Source organism: Dasypus novemcinctus, chromosome 13 (assembly GCF_030445035.2).
Source record: "Dasypus novemcinctus isolate mDasNov1 chromosome 13, mDasNov1.1.hap2, whole genome shotgun sequence".
NCBI classification, from domain to species: Eukaryota; Metazoa; Chordata; class Mammalia; order Cingulata; family Dasypodidae; genus Dasypus; species Dasypus novemcinctus.
Genome location: NC_080685.1, coordinates 24,105,456 through 24,127,665, shown reverse-complemented (window position 1 = coordinate 24,127,665; position 22,210 = coordinate 24,105,456). Strand labels below are relative to the sequence as shown.

At 42.1% G+C, this 22,210-nt stretch overlaps 1 protein-coding gene across 16 annotated transcripts in view; it reads left to right on the top strand.

The window, feature by feature from the left end:
• The window catches only part of OTUD7B (OTU deubiquitinase 7B), a 69,927-nt gene extending 49,125 nt beyond the window's left edge, over positions 1-20,802 (top strand). For all 16 annotated transcript variants that reach the window (XM_058309623.2, XM_071207407.1, XM_058309622.2 and 13 more), the window contains 8 exons: positions 4,318-4,419; positions 5,200-5,327; positions 11,138-11,250; positions 13,269-13,396; positions 13,705-13,854; positions 14,440-14,554; positions 15,494-15,578; positions 16,569-20,802. In XM_058309623.2, the coding sequence (XP_058165606.1) occupies positions 4,318-4,419; positions 5,200-5,327; positions 11,138-11,250; positions 13,269-13,396; positions 13,705-13,854; positions 14,440-14,554; positions 15,494-15,578; positions 16,569-17,771 (2,024 nt within the window). In that variant the 3' untranslated portion in view covers positions 17,772-20,802. The remainder of the gene's footprint in view (positions 1-4,317; positions 4,420-5,199; positions 5,328-11,137; positions 11,251-13,268; positions 13,397-13,704; positions 13,855-14,439; positions 14,555-15,493; positions 15,579-16,568) is intronic.
• Positions 20,803-22,210: the final 1,408 nt, after the last annotated feature.

The window sequence follows — 22,210 nt, the reverse complement described above, 5'->3', positions numbered from 1 at the left end:
TGGAACTTGTAAATCAGGATTGAAGATGCAGTTATCTTGGAAAGACTTGTGGAAAGTCTGGCTGTCTGATGAATTGCACCCCTGCTTCTTGCATGCTAAACGAACAGGGTTTTTGAGAGCTGTATGAACAAAAACCACTGTCAGCTTGCACTAAAAGAGACATGGAAAGGAGAGATGGAAAGAGAAACAGCTTTAAGAGGAAAATCATGGAAGCTGAGATCTGGAATTAAGACATTGCCTTGGGCCAAGGGAGGAACCCCACCCATGTGTACAGAGAGGAAGGTGAGTTTGTCCCAGCAGTTGAAGAGGGTGGATGTTCCTGTCCCCGGTTGGTTCAGGGAGGGTTTTGCCACCCCACAGTACAGAAAGGGTGGAGCACATTCCTCAAGGATTAGGGCAGTTAAGGTCAGCACCCCATATGTCTGAGAGGGGTGTGCCTGTCCCCCATGGATTAGGGAAAGCCAGGTGATCAACTTGTTGCCCTGAGAGGGTTGAGCCTGTATGTATGATTGTTGTCTTCACTTTCCAAGGGGTTTTAATATAAAGGTTGGGTAAAGTGTGGCAATCATCCCAATCCTCTTGGAGGGTAAGGTCTGGAGCTTGGTGGACACCCAGATGCTTGATGAGGGTGGAACCAAGAAAATGGCTGTTGGGCAAGCCTGTGGAAAGGATGGGTCCTCATGAAACCTCAGGGAGAAGAAACCACCCTCTTAAGACTTGGACATCTAATGAAGTATGTTTAGGTTTACTGAACTGTAGAGGGCCCAAGACTCGTTTCCCTCCCAGTTTCTCATTGTAATGAAAATGTTTTCCTTTGTCTGTCCTTTTGTGTATTGGAAGCAGATAAATTATTTGGTAAGTTTCAGAGGTCTACTGCCATCCAGGTCTTTGCCCTAAGACAAACTGTATTTTTAAAATTGATTATGATATGATTTTGTAATTGCATTGTTACTGATTTAAGGTTTTTTTGACTATTGTAATATATTTTTGGAATTCAGAGGGTAGAATGTAACAGTTTGATATTGTTTATTAATTCCAAAAATAGATATTGGATTATGTTTGTGAACTGATCTTTTCCTCTGGGTATATTATATTGTACTGGATTCAGAGGTATCAGTTTTACTTGATTAAATTATGATTAAGGCTTTGATTGGGCCACATCAGTAGGACATTGAGGGGGTGGGGCTCACAGAGAAACTACACAAAAGAGCAGAGGAGCTAGTTGGAGCTCTGAACTGGAGCCCTAGAAGTAAGCACACAGAGGAGTAGAGTTGCTGAGTCCAGAGAGGAACAAACTCTGGGAAGAGAGGAACCCAGGAAGCCTGAATTTTTGGCAGACATCAAAAACCAGCTTGCTGTTGCCACCACATGGCAACACACTTTGGTGAGGGAAGTAACTTATGCTTTATGGACTGGTAACTGTAAGCTTCTACCCCAAATAAATACCATTTATAAAAGCCAACAGATTTCTGGTATTTTGCATCAGCACTCCTTTGTCTGACTAATACATCACATATCCAATAAAGGATTAATATCCAGAATATGTAAAGAAAGCCTTCAGGGAAGCAGATGTGACTCAACCAATTGGGCTCCTGTCCACCATATAGGAGGTCCAGGGTTCAATACCCAGGGCCTCCTGGTGAAGGCAAGTTGGCCTGTGTGGTGAGTTGGCCCATGCAGAGTGCTGGCCCACGTGGAGAGCTGGCGCAACAAGATGATGCAACAAAAAGGGACACAGATGAGAGATAATGAGAGATGAGCAGATAATGAGGTGGTGCAAGAGAATGATTACCTTTCTTCCACTCTGGAAAGTCCCAGGATCAGTTCCCGGAGCCGCCTAATGAGAATACAAACAGACACAGAAGAACACACAGTAAATGGACACAGAGAGCAGACAATGGGGGTGGGGAGGGGGGGATTAATAAAAAAAAAATCTTAAAACCTTCAACTTAACAAAAAAACGAACAACCCAATTAAAAAATGGGCAGAAGACTTGAACAGGGGAAGTGGATGTGGCTCAAATAATAGAGCATCTGCCTACCATATAGGAAGTCCAGGGTTTGCTACCCAGGGCCTCCTGGCCCATGTGGTGAGCTGGCCTTTGCTCAGTGCTGGTGCGCACAAGGAGTGCTGTGCCACGCAAAGGTGTCCCCCACATAGGGGTGCCCCATGCACGAGGAGTGTGCCCCACAAGGAGAGCCTCCCCACGTGAAAAAAGCACAGCCCACCCGGGAATGGTGCTGCACACATGGAGAGCTGACGCAACAAGGTGATGCAACAAAAAAGAGACACAGAATTCCGGTGCTGCTGACAAGAATGCAAGTGGACACAGAAGAACATACTGCAAATGGACACAGAGAGCAGACACTGGGGAGGGGGGGTGGAATAAATAAGAAGTCTTAAAAAAAAAATACTTGAACAGGCATCTCTTCAAAGAAGATATCCAAATGGCCAGAAAGCATATGAAAAGATGCTCAACAGCTTTAGCCATCAGGGAAATGCCAGTCAAAATCACTATGAGATACCATTTCATACAGTAGAATGGCTGCCATTTAAAAAACAGAAAATAACAAGTAGTTGGAAAAGATGTGGAGAAACATAAACAGTCATTCATTGCTGGTGGCAATGTAAAATGGTGCAGCCACTATGGAAGACAGTTTGGCAGTTCCTCAGAAAGCTAATTATAAAACTACCACTACTAGTACATACCCCAAAGAATTGAAAACAGGGACTTGAACAGATATTTGCACACAAGTGTTCATAGCAGGATTTTCACAATTGCCAAAAAATGGAAGCCATCCAAGTATCCATAAACCAATGAACAGATAAATAAAATGTGGTATATACATACAATGGAATATTATTCAGCCATAAAAATGAATGGAGTCCTGGTACAGGATGAACCTTGAAGACATCAGGTTGACTGAAACAAGCCGGACACAAAAGTACTAATATTGTATGATCTTACTGATATGAAATTAGAATAAGCAAACTCAGAAAGTCAGAATCTAGAACATAGATTACGAGCGGATGGGATAGGGGTTGGAAATAGGGAGTTAAGGCTTAAACTGTAAAGAGTCTCTATTTGGAATGATGGAAATATTTTGGTGATTATGGTAGTGATGGTAGCATAGAAGTGTGGGCATGATTGGCAACACTGAAATATATCTCTGAGTGTGATTGGTGCAGGGGGAATGTTGGATTATATATGTGGTAACAGAATAAAAATTGAAAAAGAAGAATTCATGGAACTGAACTACACAAACAGTGAACCCTGGGTTAAACCATGGACTTTAACTAATAGTATAATTATAAAAATGTGCTGTTGTCAATTTTAACAGGTGTTCCACACCAGTGCAGGTTGTTCTTGGTTGGGTGGTATATAGGAGGCCTTTTTATTTTTTGTTTTGTATCCCTCTATTCTATCTTGCAGTTTTTTAAACCATGTACATCTATTTCTAGGTTTTTTTTTTTAAAGTTTAGTATGTGGCTAGTGACATTGTAAGCCAGATTTTCTTTTTGTAGACTTTTGGTAGTTAAAGAAAATTAAGGTTATTTTTAAGTGTCATTCATAAAATATTTTCCTTGGATAAATAATGGGTTGGCAATTGGGGGATGACTACAGAATTGAGGCTAATTTTCTTGAGTATTTTATGTACTTTGTCTTTTTATTGCTCATGTCTTTAAAATCATGCATGTACTTGCCGACTGTTATATAAGCAGTTGATACTCAGGACTTTTTGAATATGTGCTTTTAGTTATTTTTCTGTTACTGACAGTGGAGTTGTGCTGAGCTTTGTCACTACAGTAGTTAATGGTTTCCTGATCAGAGTGCAGGATGCAGAGCCAGACTAATTAGCCAACACAGGATTTGGACCTGCCACCTTGGCCTCATCATCTAACCCAGGATTTCTCAACCTCAGCACTATTGACATTTTAGGCAGGACAATTCTTTATTGTAGAGGCTGTCTTGTACGTTATATTATGTTTAACAGCATTCCTGGCCTCTACCCACAAGATGCCAGTAGCACTCCTCCCCAGTTGCAGCAACCAAAAACATTTCCAGGTATTACCAAATGTTTCATGGGGAACAAAATAATCCCTACTCAAGAACCATTGATCTAACCAATCATGCACACTAGATTCTGACACATTAAAGTGAAAAAGTTATAAAAAATTATGCAATCAGTACTGACAGTGTTTATTCCAGGTAGGCTTCCTGGAAGAGGCAAATTTGGAGTTTGTTTTTGAAATAGGGAAGTGAGAAGGGCTTCTTGGATAATCTCCTCCTTTTCCTCCACTATCATGTTTCTGCAGGGCGTTTGAACTGGTGGGTGAGTGTGGACCCCTCCTGTCAGAGGCTGCTTCCTTTGGCAACTACTGGAGATGGGAACTGCCTCTTACATGCGGCTTCTCTTGGTGAGTCTAGAAAGCAATTCCTTCCATTCCCCTGTGGAAGGGAGTCAAAAGTCATGTGCAGGAGTCGATCTAACCTTGATTTTAGGCAGAAGTGATGGTTTAGAGCAAGATCGTGTGTGTGTGTGTGTGTGTATTGGCAGGAGAGGAAATGGGAAAGAGCCCTACCCTGGTGTTTCACTCTTGTTAAGAGATAGTAAGGAGAACGCATGCTTTAGTATGGGCTCTACTCTGAGAGCTGAGCTCCAGAAGCAGTATAATAAGCAGTAGTATATAGCTATCTGTATCTGTATCTATAATTTGCTTAATATTTATTCTTTTGGGGCATAAAAATATGTTTTCAGTAGTCCTTTGTGAGTCCTATTTATTTTAAATTATAAAGCCTATCTACAATTCAATGTGTTATTTGCCTTAACTTTAAAAAAAGAGTCCCCACTTTCCAATCAACTCTGACACTGATTGCTGTGCAGCAGACTAGTCTTGTTATCCATTGCTACACTGAATTTTAGTGTGTTAGATTTACTTCAGGAGTAAAGTTTTCCTGTCAGGAGTTTGTGGGATGTGGCATATTCTCCACTTTCAAATTCTTGAAGTTTCTGAATTTGCAGAGTAGGAATATCCTCTCATTTTTTATTAACTACTCCCCTAAATCACAGCAGGAGTTTCTTTGAACCTGGTCTTCAGCCTTCATGCCAGGATCTGTGTACCATAATTAACAAGTGCAGTGGTGTCAGGATAAGTCATCTTTGTTGTCTGGGTAACCACCGTGCTTTCTTGCCACAGGGATGTGGGGTTTCCATGATCGGGACTTGATGCTACGGAAAGCTTTGTATGCACTGATGGAGAAGGGGGCAGAAAAGGAAGCATTGAAACGGCGCTGGAGATGGCAGCAAACACAGCAGAATAAAGAGGTGGGGGAGCTTGGGTGGGAGCACCTTTTTTCCCAAAATTACCTAGGAGAAATGCCCAGGACAGATCAGCAGGAAATGTCTCCAAGTGCTTAGGTCAATGTGTTTCCCTTGTTGACCTGGAAATTGTAGAAAATGCATATAATGCCATAGGGTAAAAATGCCTTCTGATACAGTCATGAGAACTGGTGTGAGGCAGCTGATGAGACTTATAGAGGAGGCATCTAACGTTGTACTTTTCACCTGGTAGGTACTCAAGAGGCCTTCAGTGGCAGTCTTTTGTAAATTGAAATATGACAGAATTTTTGCTTTTTTTTTTTTTTTCCAATTTTTCAGCTCTTAGAAATGTAAATAATATTTCTTTGGACATATATACCATTTGTTCTTCATATACTCAGTTTTAGTGTAGAATTTTTTTTTTTTTTAAGATTTATTTAATTTTCTCCCCTTCTTCCCTTAACGTCTGCCAGTTGTCTGTTCTCTGTGTCCATTCGCTGTGTGTACTTCAGTGTCTGCTTATATTCTTGTCAGTAGCACTGGGAAACTGCATCTCTTTTTTGTTGCATCATCTTGCTGCATCAGCTCTACATGTGTGCAGTGCCACTCCTGGGCAGGCTGCACTATTTTTGCGCAGGGCACCTCTCCTTATGGGGCACACTCCTTGTGTGTGGGGCTCCCCTATGTGGGGGACTCCCCTGCGTGGCATGGCACTTCTTATGCACATCAGCACTGCATGTGGGCCAGCTCACCACCCTTGTCAGGAGGCCCTGGGTTTGAACCCTGGATCTCCCGTGTGGTATGCGGACGCTCTATCAATTGAGCCAAATCTGCTTCCCTGTATGTGTTTCTGTATGTAATTGCTTTCCTCCTTCAACAGCAGGGTAGAGTTACTGCACATGACCCACAAATCCTAAAATATTTACTATCTTGCCCTTTATAGGAAGAGTTTGTGGATTACTTCAATAATGACATTATACATTTACATAAAGATAGTGGGCCTCCCTGTTTCCTTTTCCCCTGGTTCTCACTATCATTTCTGTTTATTTCTCCTGCTCTTTGTGTATATATGTATTTTTTAATATGTATTTTCCCCATATGTATATTTGGGTGCTTCTGTCATCAAATCTGTGAATATCTCTTCAGAAGTTTTCCTTTTTCTCTCCATCTTTCTAGTTTTTCTTTTCTTCTTTTATTGCTCTATCATAACTGGTTATAATATAAGAATTTTTTTAAGTAATAGAATTAATTAATTAATTTTTATTTAATTATTATTTTTGAGATACTTGGGCTGGAGATCAAACCTGGGACTTCATACCTGGGAAACCCACACTCAACCACGGAGCTACACTGGCTCCCCGTGTTTTAGTTCTTAGAATTTAATGTCCTGACGTTTTAAAACATGTAAGTAGAATGTGTTATGCTTTCTCTAAAACAAAGTACCCAACTGTTAAAAGTAGGATGATATTAAGATCAGATTCTTATTCTTGCTCAGCCAGTCTATCCTAGAATATTCCTGAGGGAAATAAATCCCCAGAAGCAAGACCAAGGGAATTGCATTCTTTATTACTACCAAACCCAGTGTAGCTGCCTGGTGAGCCAGGATGGATCTTGTGGAGAACTTCTTTTGCCTGAGCTAGCCAGCCTAGAGTTTAGAACCCAAAGCAAATCAATAGTGAGCTTTATTTGCTTCACTGTTGAGTTCACACTATACCAGAATCTTAGTTTTGACCACTTAAGAGGCATAAAAGAATCAAACCAGAGCATGCCACCTATTAAGTATAACTGATATTAATCAGAGAATAGGTATGCTCAATTGCAGCTTTAAAGTTATTGTAGTTATTATTTTAAAGATGGGTTTAGATTATGATGGTAAAACACCCTTGGTCCGCTACCCCTTCCCTGTCAAAGTCCCCAAGAGAAATACATGTTCAGAGAATTATGGCTAGTGAAGGAACAGTATTTTTACTCCTTTAGACTTTTTGTTCAACACAATGAAAGTTCCATACTGGAAATGTGGCCTAGGTAATTGTCCTAGCTCAGCACAGCATTATACTCTGCCTTAGGAGTGGAAGAGGGGGCAGCGCAGGGCAGGGCAGGGCAGGGCGGTAGGATGGGAGCTTCTTTTTTTTTTTTTTTTAATATTTATTTATTTCTCTCCTCCCCCCCTCTCCCCTGCCCCCCCCCCACCCGCCACCTGTCTGTTCTCTCTGTCTGTTTGCTGCATCTTCTTTGTCTGCTTCTGTTGTTAGCGGCACGGGAATCTGTGTTTCTTTTTGTTGCGTCAGCTCTCCGTGTGTGCGGAGCCATTCCTGGGCAGGCTGCACTTTCTTTCGCACTGGGCGGCTCTCCTTATGGGCGCACTCCTTGCACGTGGGGCTCCCCGGAACACCCCTGCGTGGCAGGGCACTCCTTGCACACATTAGCACTGTGCGTGGGCCAGCTCCACACAGGTCAAGGAGGCCGGGGGTTTGAACCGCGGACCTCCCATGTGGTAGACAGACGACCTAACCACTGGGCCAAGTCCGCTTCCCAGGAGCTGCTTTTACCAGTATCAAATACTAACCTAAATTAGTTTTGATTGCCCAGGCTTACTTCTTTATTTTGTGTTGAAATTGGTGGTGAAGCCCAGGAAGAACGTTTTTCAGGCTAGAAGCGTGCACCACCTAGTGGCTGTGCTTTTAAAAACAGGAAGCACAGATAGGTGCGAGAAGAGAGATCTTCCTGAATTTGCCAGCACCCTAGGTATAACCTGTGTGTTTTTTTTTAACAGATTAATTTTATTTACACATATTAATAAAACATACAATTTATCCAAATTGTACAGTCAATGGTATTTGGTATAATCACATAGTTGTGCATTCATCACTTCAGTCATTATTAGAGCATTTTCATTATTTCGATAATAATAATAAATGAAAAACAGGCAAATAAGAAAATTCTTCACCTCTCAATCTCTGTTTTCTGTGCATTGTTCTCTTTAATTTTAATTTTTTTAACATTTATTTTATTTATTTCTCCCCACCCCATTGTTGTTTGCACTTGCTATGTCTGTCTTCCTTGTGTCTTTAGGAAAGAAACTGAAACCAGGACCTCTGATATGGGAAGGAGGTGCCTAATTGCTTGAGCCACCTCTGTTCCCTGCTTTGTTATGTCTGTTGTGTTTTTCTTATTGTGTCTCTTGTTTCATCATCTTGTTCTGTCACCTTGCCACGCCCGCCCGTTGTGCCAGCTCATTGTCTTACTAGTCCTCTTTAGGAGGCACTGGGAACCTCCACTCCCTGCTTTTTTGTGTCTCTTGTTATGTTTTCTTCTTGTGTCTCTTGTTGTGTCAGCTTGCCACGCCTGCCCGTTGTGCCTGCTTGCTGTCTTCTTTAGGAGGCACCGGGAACTGAACCAGGGACCTCCTGTGTGGTAGGTGGGAGCTCAGTCGCTTGAGCCACATTAGCTTCCCTCTTTTTATTTTTAATTGGGAAAAAAAACCCACAAAAATTTGTGATACCAATAATAAGTAGCCTTATGAATTTTTTTTTTTAAAGATTTATTTATTTATTTAATTCCCCACCCTCCCCCGGTTGTCTGTTTTCTGTGTCTATTTGCTGCGTCTTGTTTCTTTGTCCGCTTCTGCTGTCATCAGCGGCATGGAAAGTGGGCGGCGCCATTCCTGGGCAGGCTGCACTTTCTTTTCACACTGGGCGGCTCTCCTTACGGGGCGTACTCCTTGCACGTGGGGCTCCCCTATGCAGGGGACACCCCTGCGTGGCAGGGCACTCCTTGCGCGCATCAGCACTGCGCATGGGCCAGCTCCACATGGGTCAAGGAGGCCCGGGATTTGAACCGCGGACCTCCCATGTGGTAGACGGATGCCTTAACCACTGGGCCAAGTCCGTTTCCCTGAAATTTTTTTTTAAGGTACCAGGAAGTGAACCCAGTACTTTGTACATGGGAAGCACATGCTCAACCACAGAGCTACATCTGCCCTGCAATGACAGTTGGTTTTTTCTTTGTGTGTTGTTTTCAGGAGGTACTGGGGATTGAACCCAGGATCTTGTATATGGGAATCAGGCACTTAACTGCTTGAGCTCCATCCACTCCAGCCTTGTCAATTTTTATTCTCAAAGTAAAACATGCTTATAGTAGCTCCAATCCCAATCAGATTTATGCTTGATGCCCTCCTCTTTCCAGTGTGATTCCTTCTGCTCTATCAATATGTGTTTAAGCAATGTAAATTCATGTTAATATTATAGTAAGCCAACCAAGTGAGGTAAAGTTGTCTTCCAAATCATCAAATATGTCCTAAAGCCAATATATTTTTAAATTGTTTGAACCACTGTTCCCTCTCCTTTGATAAAAATTATAGTTTGATTCAGTGTGTATTTATTAATTACTGATAACAGAGTTAAGCATTAGAGATATTTCCTAAAACATGGTCCTGGTGCTTAAGGAGTTTTTCAGTGTAGTGGTGGGAGATGGTTATGTAAGTACGTAATTGCTGTAAGTTTAATAGGTATGACTTCCATGAAAGAAGTTTGTATAGTGGTTGGGATGGGAGGACACAAAGGAAGGAGTGGTTTATCTACCTGGGACATTTAGAAAAGGCTTCACAGAGGAAGTGATATTTGTGTCCTATCCTGAAAGAGAAAAATTATCCATTAGATGGATAGGGAATGGGCTGCTCCAGGGAGAAGGAACAACCTAGACAAAAGCTCAGAGATATAAAATAGCATGGTGCATTCAAGGAACTATAGCTAAATCAATAAGATACCAGACTAGAAAGGTGGGTACAAACCAGGAAGTAGGCTTTGTATGCTACACTTGAGGAATATCAATTATAACTAATAGGCAATGGGGAGTCTTAGAAGAATTTTTAGCAAGGAAAAAATATCAGATTTTAATTTTAGAAAAATATTTCTGGTAGCAGTGTAGAAGGTGGATCAGAAGAGTATGTACCTGGAGGTAATAAAACCAGTTAAGAGTTCATTGCAGTAGTACATGCTTAATATTTGTTGACTGAAGGGATCTAGGTATGGGGTGAGTGACAGAAGGAGAGGCAACTTAGGCAACTTGGCTTTTAGCTTGGGTGTTTGGGTGGATAATTCACTAAGATAGTAATATAGGAAGCACATAGATTTTGGGAGAGATAGGAATTCTATAAGATTTTGACTCTGTGATAGTTTGAAGTGGCCATGACAGGAGTTATTCTTCATTAGGCAGCTGGATATATGAATCTATAATGATCATCTAGGATGATGTCTTAAGATTTGCTCTCCAGGGCTGGAGAGGAAAATTTTAGAGTCATAAGCATGTAGTAGTAGTGGATGAGATCATGGCAATAGTAAAGCTCACCACCCAGAGGGAACAAGGCTAAAAATTATTGACACAGCTCCAATATTTATGGGGTAGACAGAATTCAGAGAGATAGGAGAAAGTAGTATTGTGAAAGCTAAAGGAGAAGAAATTTTAAAGAGGAGCTCATATGCCACATGAAGGTAAAGAAAGATGAGAACTGAGAGTCCACTGAATTTTGCAATTAGGTCTTTGGTATCCTCTGCCAGTTAAGTAAAGTGGTGCTGGGAGGTAGATGGCAGAAACAGAAGCCAGATTGCAATGGGTCAGAAAAGAATGGAAGATAAAGAGCAATTTAAGAGAAATCATAGAGTGTTCTTTTGTGGATCTTAATTGTAAAAGGAAAAAGAGATTTGATTTTGGAGTGCAAATTGTAAACCAAATGCTAATAGAATAAGGAGTGGGGGTAACCTTAGTGAGTTGGAACCTAGCCTCTAATTGCTTTATGTCCCCTGCCTATCTTTACACAGTCAGGGCTGGTATACACAGAGGATGAATGGCAAAAGGAATGGAATGAGCTGATCAAGCTTGCTTCAAGTGAACCCCGCATGCATCTAGGTACCAATGGCGCCAACTGTGGTGGGTAAGTATAGCTAGGGCTAAAAGGGGAAGCAGGAAATAATCTTCACTGAGGACTCCCACAACCCAGCATTTAGTAAGCTATGTGCTAAAAGGATGTTAGAATGAAAGAGAGGAGACATGGCAAAGGTACAATTGTGTATAACAGCATGGTATGTTCTAGAAACTACAGGTAGTTCAATATTGCTGAAATATAAAGTACAAAGTGATAGATGAGGCAGGGTAATCCAGATTTTTGTGTGCCATGCTAAGCCTTCTCTTGTACCATGCTAGGGAATTAAAGTTGTATCCTATCCAGACTTTGGGAAACTGCAGGACAAATGACCAAGCTTCTTCAACAAATAAATTGAAAGAGAAACAAATAGGGAGAGGGCATCTATGTGTTTAAGAGACATATCTACCAATTGAAATGTATGGACATTTATAAGGCTATTAGGGAAATCTGAACAATGTCTACGTATTTGGTTGTTAAATTTTTAAGTATGATGTTAATGGTATTGCTGTTTAAAAAAGGACTCCTTTATTTTTTAGAGATAGAAACTGACATAATTATGGATGAAATGAGATGATGTCTAGGATTTGCTTCAAAATAATCTGGTGGAGTGAAGGGGTGGTATGTAAAGTAGTGACCATAAAGATAAAACAAGATTGACTATGAGTTTATAATTGTTGAAGCTGAGTGATGGATATATGAGAGTTTAATATAATATTCTTTCTGGTTTTGAGTTATGTTTAAAATTTTGAAATTTTCCATATTAAAAAGTTAAAAATGATAACCTGTCCAAACTTTTTTGTGCATAAGAGGGAGGACTGTTTAATATGCAGATTTCTGGACCTCCACACCTCAAAAGTAACAATTGGAGGGGATTATAGTAATCCAGGAAAGGACCTTGGGCATGAAAAAGGGTGGTGGATTGAAGATAGGCTGGAGGAGATGGATACAAGAGACACTTAGGAGTTGGAATTAGTCAAACCAGGTGATTAATTGAAGGTGGAAAAAAAAGTAATATTCAAAAGTTTCTGATTAGGCTACTGGGTAGATGGTGAAACTGTTCTCCAAGCAAGGGAACATTTTTTTTTAAAAGACATTATGCTTGTAATTTGTGATGGGTAAAATAAGCAGGATGAGAGTCTGCAGTTGTATAGTGAAGTACTGGAAAAAGAGAATTGAGGAGGCTCTTGAGCAGGATGAGTATTAAAAGACAGAGATCATCTCTACATTCCTAACACTAGTGTAATTCCCAGAGCCTTCAAATCTCTGTTTTTGGATTTCCCCATCTGTTTTAGTTGGCCCAAGAGGGGCTGATGCAAAATACCAGAAATTGGTTGGTTTTTATAAAGGATATTTATTTGGGGTAGGAGCTTACAGATACCAGACCGTAAAGCATAAGTTACTTCCCTCACCAAAGTCTGTTTTCACATGTTGGAGCAAGATGGCTGCTGATGTCTGCAAGGGTTCAGGCTTCCTGGGTTCCTCTCTTCCAGGGTCTTGCTTCTCTCTTGGTTCAGGGTTCCTCTCTTCCCAGGGCTTGCTTCTTCCTGGGCTCAATGTTCCTCACTTCGTGGGGCTTGCTTCTCTTTCCTCTGTGAACTTACTTCCTGGGCTCCAGCTCAAAACTCCAGCATCAAAGCTCCACCTCTGTCTTTTGCCATGCCTTTTATCTGTGAGCCCCTATCTACCACGGGGCAGAGACTCAACGCCCTACAGACATGGCCCAAACAAAACCCTAATCATAATTTAATCACACCTAGGTACAGATCATATGACAAACATAATCCAGTATCTATTTTTGGAATTCATAACCATATCGAACTGCTACATCATCTGTGAAATAGAAGTTGAAATGGCCATGGCTATAGCATATCAGCTGTGTTAGCAGCAGCTGTAAACCTAGAAAACAAGGAAAGGATGTTCCTCTTTGCCCCTGGGAGTTTCCCTCTTTGCCCCTGGGGATTTCTTGTTTGTTTTCTTCCCTTTTTCTAGCACCACACCCCTTTCACTCTCTCCTCCTGTAACTCTAGGGTGGAGAGTTCAGAGGAGCCTGTATATGAGAGCCTAGAGGAGTTCCACGTCTTTGTCCTTGCCCATGTGCTTAGGCGGCCTATAGTCGTTGTGGCAGACACCATGCTGAGGGACTCCGGAGGGGAAGGTGAGTCAGTCAGTCAATCCTCACTCCTCCCTCAACACTACCTATTTGCTCAGTCTTGGGCTAAGCAAAGGAAAAGGGGGTATATGGACCCTTGGGGAAAAAACAAGGCATAAATTAGAAGAATGCAAAATTTCTAAATGATTCATAGTACCAGCAGTTGGAGTTAATCAATGAGGTTTCTTAGGAAAGAATTATTAAACAGGGGTTAGAGTGAAAGGGGGGGGTCAGTTGGCAGAGTGGTTTGGAGGAATTTTTCCACTAGGCAGGGAGCATAGCCTTAATAATAATCTTCTTTTGGTTTCCTGCAGCATTTGCCCCTATTCCCTTTGGGGGGATCTACCTGCCCTTGGAGGTCCCAGCCAGCCAGTGTCACCGTTCCCCTCTGGTGCTCGCCTATGACCAGGCCCACTTTTCTGCACTTGTGTCCATGGAACCAAAGGAGAATGCCAAGGAACAAGGTCTGAGTGCAGTGTCTTTTTGTCTCTGGTGTCTTTTGTTCCACTTTATTTTCACTTAGAAAAATTGAAATGAGAGATAATATAGGAGAAAAGTATTAAGCAATATGCAAGTCCAGATAGTGCATGTTGTAACTGTCTTACTAAGCTATAAAATATACCAGGATTTTTAAATTTAAAAAAATTGAGGAAAAACATGGTAGCCTATCTTCCCAGCTTCCTGTTCTGGATTAAAGGTCTTATGTATTAGGGCCATTGGACTGTCCAAATGATGATTTGCTGTGCTTGTCCTAGTAATGACTTCGAATTCCCTGAATACACATTAACTGGCAAGGACATCTTGAGTGTTATCCAACTGATTGGTGGGATGTCATGGAGATTAGTGGCCTAAATTATATTCTGGGTGTTAGAAGAAATCCAGTCTGATTGGTTTGTAATTCCAGTGGTAATCAAAATGTAAAATTGAGAAGCAACTGCAGTTAGAGACTGATGGTATGATTTTGCCTCTTTTTTAGTGAAGACAGTCTTTGTTGAGTTGCCTTCCTCTCTCCTTAAGGAAACTCTTAATGACATGTTTTTCCTCCTCAGCTGTGATCCCACTTATAGATTCAGAGCGTAAGCTGCTGCCATTGCACTTTGCTGTGGACCCTGGAAAGGGCTGGGAGTGGGGCAAAGATGACAGTGACAATGTCCGATTGGCCAGGTGAGGAAGGCCTAGCCTGGCCATCTACTTACAGCATCCGTCTCCTGGGAAATTTTCCCCAGCTCAGAGGTGTGACAGTCACATTCTGTCTCAAGTTTCTTTGGGAAGATGCAGAGGTGGGAGACAGATGTTGGGACCTGGGCTCTTGGGTTGTGTAGCTGCTTTACCCCCCTGTGAAAGAGATGGGGATCTTGGGTTCTTGACTTGTTTTCATGTGGGAAGTGTTCTGCCTTGATATATTCCAGAATCCCCAAAACAGTACTCAGAAAATTAAGAGAGATCATTAAAACTTGCTTCTTCACACAACCCTAGTGAGACAGGGTTCCAGATCATTGAATGGAGTAGTCCACTCTGGGTTTTTGCCTTTCTGGAATTTAAAAAGAGAGCCCCCTCCTCTGCTGAGCTTGTTTTAGCCTTCCTCCTGCCTCCCTCCATATCTTCCCTGTGGAGAGTATATGGATGTCAAAGCTCCTTCTTTGCGTCTTAACCAGCGCTTTCTTCTTTGGGCTCCTGCACCTGAGACCCACCTGAGAGGGGTTTGACTTGAACTCTCCAGAGTTTATGACTTTGTAAATTAAATTCTCATCTGATTATCAAAAGCCCCCTCTAAATAATACTTACAAACAAGAGCAATAATAATGATGGCTTCTGTTTAGTATTTCTTATTTCCCAGACTTTGTGCTGGGTACTTTCCAAACATGATTTTAACCTTCACAACAACCCTACAGGACAGATAGTATTACATAATCAACCCAGTTGAGTTTCTGGGATGTTTCAGGAACTTGCTAATAGTCATAAAAACTATATTGGTAGGGCTATAATTGAAACCCAACCCTATCTGAGTCCCAAGCCATGCTGTCCTCTCTTATCCTACCTCTGAACTATATCACTGCTTTGTCTTTTAAGGTCACAGTAAGTTTTTAATTATTTTTTTCACAGTGTAATTCTGTCCCTAGAGGTCAAACTGCATCTGCTGCATAGCTACATGAATGTGAAATGGATACCACTGTCATCTGATGCACAGGTAAAGAATTCATCTACCCCTACCCTGGTATGTCTGGATTTTCAATGACAGGGGAGACAAGGAGATCTGGTGGTGGTCTCCTTCTGAATATATTCTGAGTAGAGGGTTATGATTCAAGGTCAGGAAGGCTGAAAGATATCAAGTAAGTTCCCAAGGACAGTTTTTTCTGCCTTTCTAGACCTCCCTGTTTTCTACATCTTCTCTCTAAGAGGCTCTGCTTTCTGATACTAAAACATGTTCTTTAAGAAAAGTTATCTGGTGAATTTGAGGTTGTCATTACTGTGTCCTAAGCCCTCTTAGGACAATATAGATGTAGACCTCTATATTGGGCACTAGAGGGAGACAAAATAGCTTGGCTCCTGATGAAGTGGGTTCTCAGGAAACCACCATTGTACATAGAATGGGAACACAAGAGCAAAAACAAATTGATGGATTCCAGTGCTGAATATATAAAAGCTGAGGGGATAAAGAATGACCAGACTTGGTTGGTAGTGGTTCATTAAGATTAATTTTGAGAATTTTGCATAGAGAAATTTATAATAAATGACATTCTAGTGTTTGTGAAATGTTCTCCCTCCTCACCCAGAAGCCATATTGTGTGCTTATTCATTGTTCTAGAAGAGCAGTCAGGTTTTAATCATCCTGTCACCTTATTACAGAGGAGAGTCAAACTGCAGTAGGTGACATAAAAATTAGATAATAACCTGACTGGAAATTGGCCCATGGTCAGAGAGCTGACTGGAGATGGGAAAGACAGTGCCCTCCTGGCGTGGCCCTTACTCCATCATGACAGCAGTCCTTTTCTGGAGCTAGGTAGTGACTTGAAGGCTGGAGTTCATAAGGGTTTACCACTCCTCTTCCACATGGCTAATTCCTGTAGCATCAAATGCAGGGAACTCCCAGAGTTAGGTGGATGGACTAGAGGTCCCTGGGGGCTTCCCCCAACCTAGGGCAATGGGATAACTGTCACCACTCTTCTTGTCTTCCCAGGCTCCCCTGGCCCAGCCTGAGTCTCCCACAGCCTCAGCTGGAGATGAGCCTCGGTCTACTCCTGAGTCTGGGGAATCAGACAAGGAGTCAGTTGGCAGCAGTTCAACCAGCAATGAGGGCAGCAGGCGGAAGGAGAAGTCAAAGCGAGATCGGGAGAAGGACAAGAAGAGAGCAGATTCCGTAGCTAACAAACTGGGCAGCTTTGGCAAAACCTTGGGTAGCAAGCTCAAGAAGAACATGGGAGGTCTAATGCACAGCAAGGGTTCTAAGCCTGGTGGGATGGGAGTGGGGACAGGGCTAAGCAGTGGCACTGAGACACTGGAGAAGAAGAAGAAAAACTCACTGAAGAGCTGGAAGGGTGGCAAGGAGGAGGCAGCTGGGGATGGGCCTATATCTCAGAAGCCCACAACTGAGCCTGTTGGTAATGGAGGTAGCAAATATAGCCAGGAGGTAATGCAAAGCCTGAGCATTATGAGGATCACAATGCAAGGAGAGGGCAAGTTTATTTTTGTTGGAACTTTGAAGATGGGTCACCGCCACCAGTATCAGGAGGAGATGATCCAGCGATACCTTTCTGATGCTGAGGAGAGATTTCTGGCAGAGCAGAAGCAGAAAGAAGCAGAGAGGAAGATCATGAATGGAGGAGTAGGGAGTGGGCCTCCTCCAGCCAAAAAACCAGAGCCAGATGGTGGGGAGGAGCTGCTGACTGCCCCTGCAGCAGAATCCAAGGCAGTGGCGTTCTCTACTGGCTACCCTGGGGGCTTTACTATTCCTCGGCCTTCTGGGGGTGGAGCCCACTGCCAAGAATCCCGAAGGCAGTTGGCTGGGGGTCCATGTGGGGGTGGCCTGCCACCATATGCCACTTTCCCCAGACAATGCCCTCCTGGGCGACTCTACCCCCATCAAGACAACATCCCTTCTCTGGAGCTGGGCAGTCACTCCAAGGATGTTCACCGGGGCGCATTGTTACCACCTTCCTTCCGCATAGCTGATTCCTATAGCAACAGCTACAGAGAGCCCCCTGAGCCAGATGGATGGGTTGGAGGTCCCCGGGGGCTTCCCCCAATCCAGACCAAATGCAAACAACCGAACTGCAGCTTCTATGGACACCCTGAGACAAACAACTTCTGCTCCTGCTGTTACAGGGAAGAACTAAGGAGGGAACGAGAACCTGGTGGGGAGCTCCTGGTGCACAAGTTCTGAATGGGTGGACCTGTGGAGGGCAAGGGGACTAAACAAAGTTAAGCTCAACTAACTGGCTGATCAGGACCCAGACCCCGTGTTGACCGGGCAAATGCAGTAATGTTTTTCAGAGCCCGGCTGAAAACTTTTGAGTGCGTGCGTGCAGCTGGAGTGCTGCCGGGCTGGTGAGGGCAGGTCAGGGCCGGCTGGTGCCTCAAGTGCTGTACTCTTCCTTTGCGGAGCTGGACTAGATGGGGTCGAGGAGACACAATGGGGAAGGATGGTGGCTCTGTCTCATAACCCCTTGGTCCTATGCCAGGACCTAAGAGAAAGAAGTGGGGGAAAGCTTGCTGTGCGTGGGGGTGGGAGGTGGGCAGAGTCTGGGGGAAGGAACAGGCAAAGGAGGTTCTCAGTCAATAAAAGAAAAAAATAGACCAAAGTTCTTCTAGGTTGGAAAAAAGTGCATGGTGGTGGAGTTGGGACTATGAAAGGTAACTGGGAAATTAGATAAATTTGCTATTGATTTGAATTAAGGTAGAAATTATGTTTGGGTAAATTCTTCCTCCTGGAGTTTCTAGAAAGTGCAGAAATGTCTGCTCATGGGTGCGTATAAGGAGAGGGGAGTAGTTTAAATCACAGTTTATTAAGATGGGTGGGAGAGGAACTTAAAAGGAGAATCCTTTTCCTCTTAAGTTTTTTTTCCTTCTAAAAAGCGATCTGTCATCTGTTCTAGTTTGAGAGGAGATTGCTGATTGCCCCCTGTCTTTTCCTCATATTTTTGAGGTCTGAGCTCATTTAGGAAGGTTGTGATTTTAAAAAATGAAAAAATTTTAATTTTCTTTAAAAAAAAAGTTACCTCTGGAGAAGGGAAGAAAGTGAGGAGAGAAGCCGCTCTATGTGGTGAATTTTCTCCAGGTGAATTGGTGCAGAGGTGATCTTTGTTTAACTACTTAGCAATAACCGTACATTGGGGTTGATTGCACCTTGGGAAGGGTGGGAAAATGATAGACATTTGGCCAGACTGTTTCAAACAAAACCAAAAACCTAAATAGGGCACCTCCATCTTCTGCTGCTACTTTTCTGTAGAAAGCAACTTATTTTATGGATTAATTTTTTTTTTAAGGAAAAGAAACAAAAAGACCCCAACAAGCAAAAACAGTTTTTTGTTTGTTTCTCCCCCTATTTAAGTGATTGTTTCTCTTTCCTCTCTACTTTCAGAGAATGAATTTAACATCCCGGCTTCTTTTGTTAAGCCGTAGCTGACCTTAATCTGTGGTTAGTTTATTAAAATAGCAAAAAAATACTTTGTAAGAAGAGATATTTTTGATATTAGGACTGATGTTGAAACATGGGGTGGGGGCTGGGGGCAATTTATAAAAAGGTAGGTAGAGAAATGTATTTTAGTGAACTACAACCACAGATCACAGATTACTCCCAATGAGCTAATCTGTTTTTGGATTTCTCCCTTTCCCTGACCCAACCCTTTTTTCCAGGGGTGGGAGTGGGAATACAGACACAGTAGGGGGAACTCCTTTGCATTTTGCACAAAGCACAAGTCTGGACAGCCTATGCTCTGGCCAGAGCCATTTCTAAGAGCTTTAAACCTCTGATGACCTATCCTGGGCCAAGTTTCCTTTTTCTTTACCTTTTCTTGGGGTGGGGGTGGGGGTGGGGATCAACTATGCAATATATACACTCCTGGGTGCAGAGAAGGGAAAAAGTGTACTTAAGTGTCTGGAGTGTTAATTGGGGCAATTTTTCTGTATTTGGATTTCTATAACCCAACCCACGAATGTAATCTCCACACTTGATCTAAAGGAGACCCGGGGCTGGGTGGGGTTGGGAGGGGTGTCTTACTTGCATATATTCCTTCTGCCCCATCAGGAGAGTTTTCATCCCATTTCCCCCTTGGTAAACGAAGCCAGCCAAAACTCTGATCTTCATTGGGACTGTTCATAATTTGGATAGGTTCCTTTCTCCTCAACACATTTGAAAGTCACTTATTTTCCAGCTCTGATGATCTGTTGATTTTATTATTTCCTATGGCTATTAAAGCTTAGGTTTTTATTTGGAAATGGATTGGTTTTAAGGAAGCAGTGAGGTCAAAGAAGATAGTTAACAAAGGAGGAGAGTTACATATTTTTGGGCAGGATTGAGATTAGGGTGAGACAAGCACCAGACTCAGGTGTCTGATACACAAGGGAGCAGATTTGGCTTAAGTAGTTGAGCTCCCGCCTCCCACATGGAGATTCAGTTCCCGGTGCCTCCTGAAAAAAAACAAAACAAACAAGCAAAACAAATGAAAAAAAAAAAACAACTCAGGGAAGCCGATGTGGCTCAGTGGTTAAGTGCCGGCTTCCCACATATGAAGTCCTGGGTTCAATCCCCAGGCCCTGGTACCTTAAAAAAAAAAAAAAAAAAAAAAAAAAAAAAAAACCCAAAAAATCAATAGTCAAGCTAAATACTATTATAATGCAGTTTGTAATTTTAATTAATGAGAAAGACTCCATGATGAACAAAATACCAAAATTTTAAATAAAGGCAGGATCTGACAAGACAGGGTAAGGGAAATGAGGGCAAAACAAGATTTGTTGGAGTTGAATCTTGTCAAAACTTAAAATTTTGATATTTTGCTCATGGAAATTTTGCATTGATTTTTATTTTAAAGAATACTCCATTTAAAATAGTATTTATTTTGGTTACTGAGCTTTTTAGCACCCCTTAAATTTTGTGTCCAAGTGCCGGTCTTTTTGCTGGAGTTAGAACAGTACTGATAAATCCTCCACCTTGTGAGCTCGGCTCCCTACAACACACCCAAACACCACTTTGAATTTGCACAGTTTACCTGGCTTCCCCTTTGGCCTCTATCCTATAGCATAGGATTCCAGCCTGGACCAATAGGAATGAAAGGAGACCAGGGGTTTTCCCAGCAAATAAAACCAGGAAAGTTTTGATTCTCTTCTGGACTGCTGTGTTTGGATTTGATTTGTATTAGATTCTAGTGACATTTTGTTTTTAAAAACAGGACAAATGAACAAAAACTGAAACCTTGTATCATGTTTGTTTTTATTTCTATTTATAAATTAACCAATCTCAATTCCTTGTGCCCTCTCTTTAAATAAAAAAGGTTGAAATTCAAGGGGTAGTCTAGGGGTGAGTATGATAAGATAGGGCTTTAGACCCTATATCTTTTTGTTAAGAAAAAAAAAATTTTTTTTTTTAATTTGGGAAGTTAACTATCTATTGAGGTAAGGAAAAAAACTTTCCATTCTAAGGATGAGGGACCCTGGGACAATGATTGTTTTTCTGTAGGGGATAAAATAAGTTTATTTTGCTTTATTGTTTTCTTTGAAAGGGTGGTGGGGTGGGAGGAGTGAAGGAATAATACCTGGGAAATTAAGGTGGACTCTGGTTGGTTTGCGGTATTTGGGGAGAATGAGAGGGTGGAAGAGGCCAGCCCAGGGAATTACGTGTTGGGGATAAGGGAGGGAGGGGTACATGGTAGGTACTCAACAAGGCATAAAGTCCTTGGGCAGGGGTATGTGGATGAAGGGGAGAGGTAGACCCTGCAGCCCTAGATGAGGGATCTCATCTCTCAGGCTTAAATAAGTGCACTTACTTTCTTCAATCCAGGGCTTCTAGGGCACTTAGTGAAGTTTTTATTGGAGAGGACAGATGTTCAGCATTTTGACTTAAAGACAGTGCTACCCCATCCACCCTACCCCATCCCCAGTAGAGCAAGAATACTATAGGATGGACTTCCCATGGTAATTTGATTGAGAGTTTAAAAATTTAACCAAAAGTTTTTCCCTTATACTGGTTTTTATCAACAAAATAAAAGATTATATACATTTTTTTTTTAAGGTTCAATCTCTTTATGGAGTTGGGAGGGTGTTAAACTCTGCTGTACAGGGCCTAGAAGGGAAGTACCTTCTCTTCTGTTGGCTCAATTTCTTCTGAAGTGAAACTAAAGCTCACAGATATATCGATCAAACCAAAGTTAGCAATGACATTTGGTTAAGTGTTACTGTGCCCAGAAGAATTGAACTAGTTCTGAATGACTTAGAACCTAGTTTTTGCCACTCTTCTCACTCCTTTCTAAAAACCCACACATCCAAGGTCCAGTCACATTTTTTTTCCTTCCAGAAAGAGAAGCATTTCAGAAATGATTCTCCCTGAGTTACTCAGACACACATTCTCTCCTTTTCCAATAAGTCAGTGCCCCAGACATACAGCCACAGGTGAGAAGACAGTATTAGATGCCCTTCCCTGCCTGAGGATCACCTGCAACCCCAATTTTTCTAATTTCCTACTTACCTTCCAGGGCCTGCGACTGCAGATTCAGTGAATCATATAAACACTTTGCCTCTTTTACTTTGCAGATACCCAGTCTGCGAGTCACAGGGTATTTTTGCCCCCTTCGCTTAAGTAGATTAACAAAAATATTTATTGTGATGTCC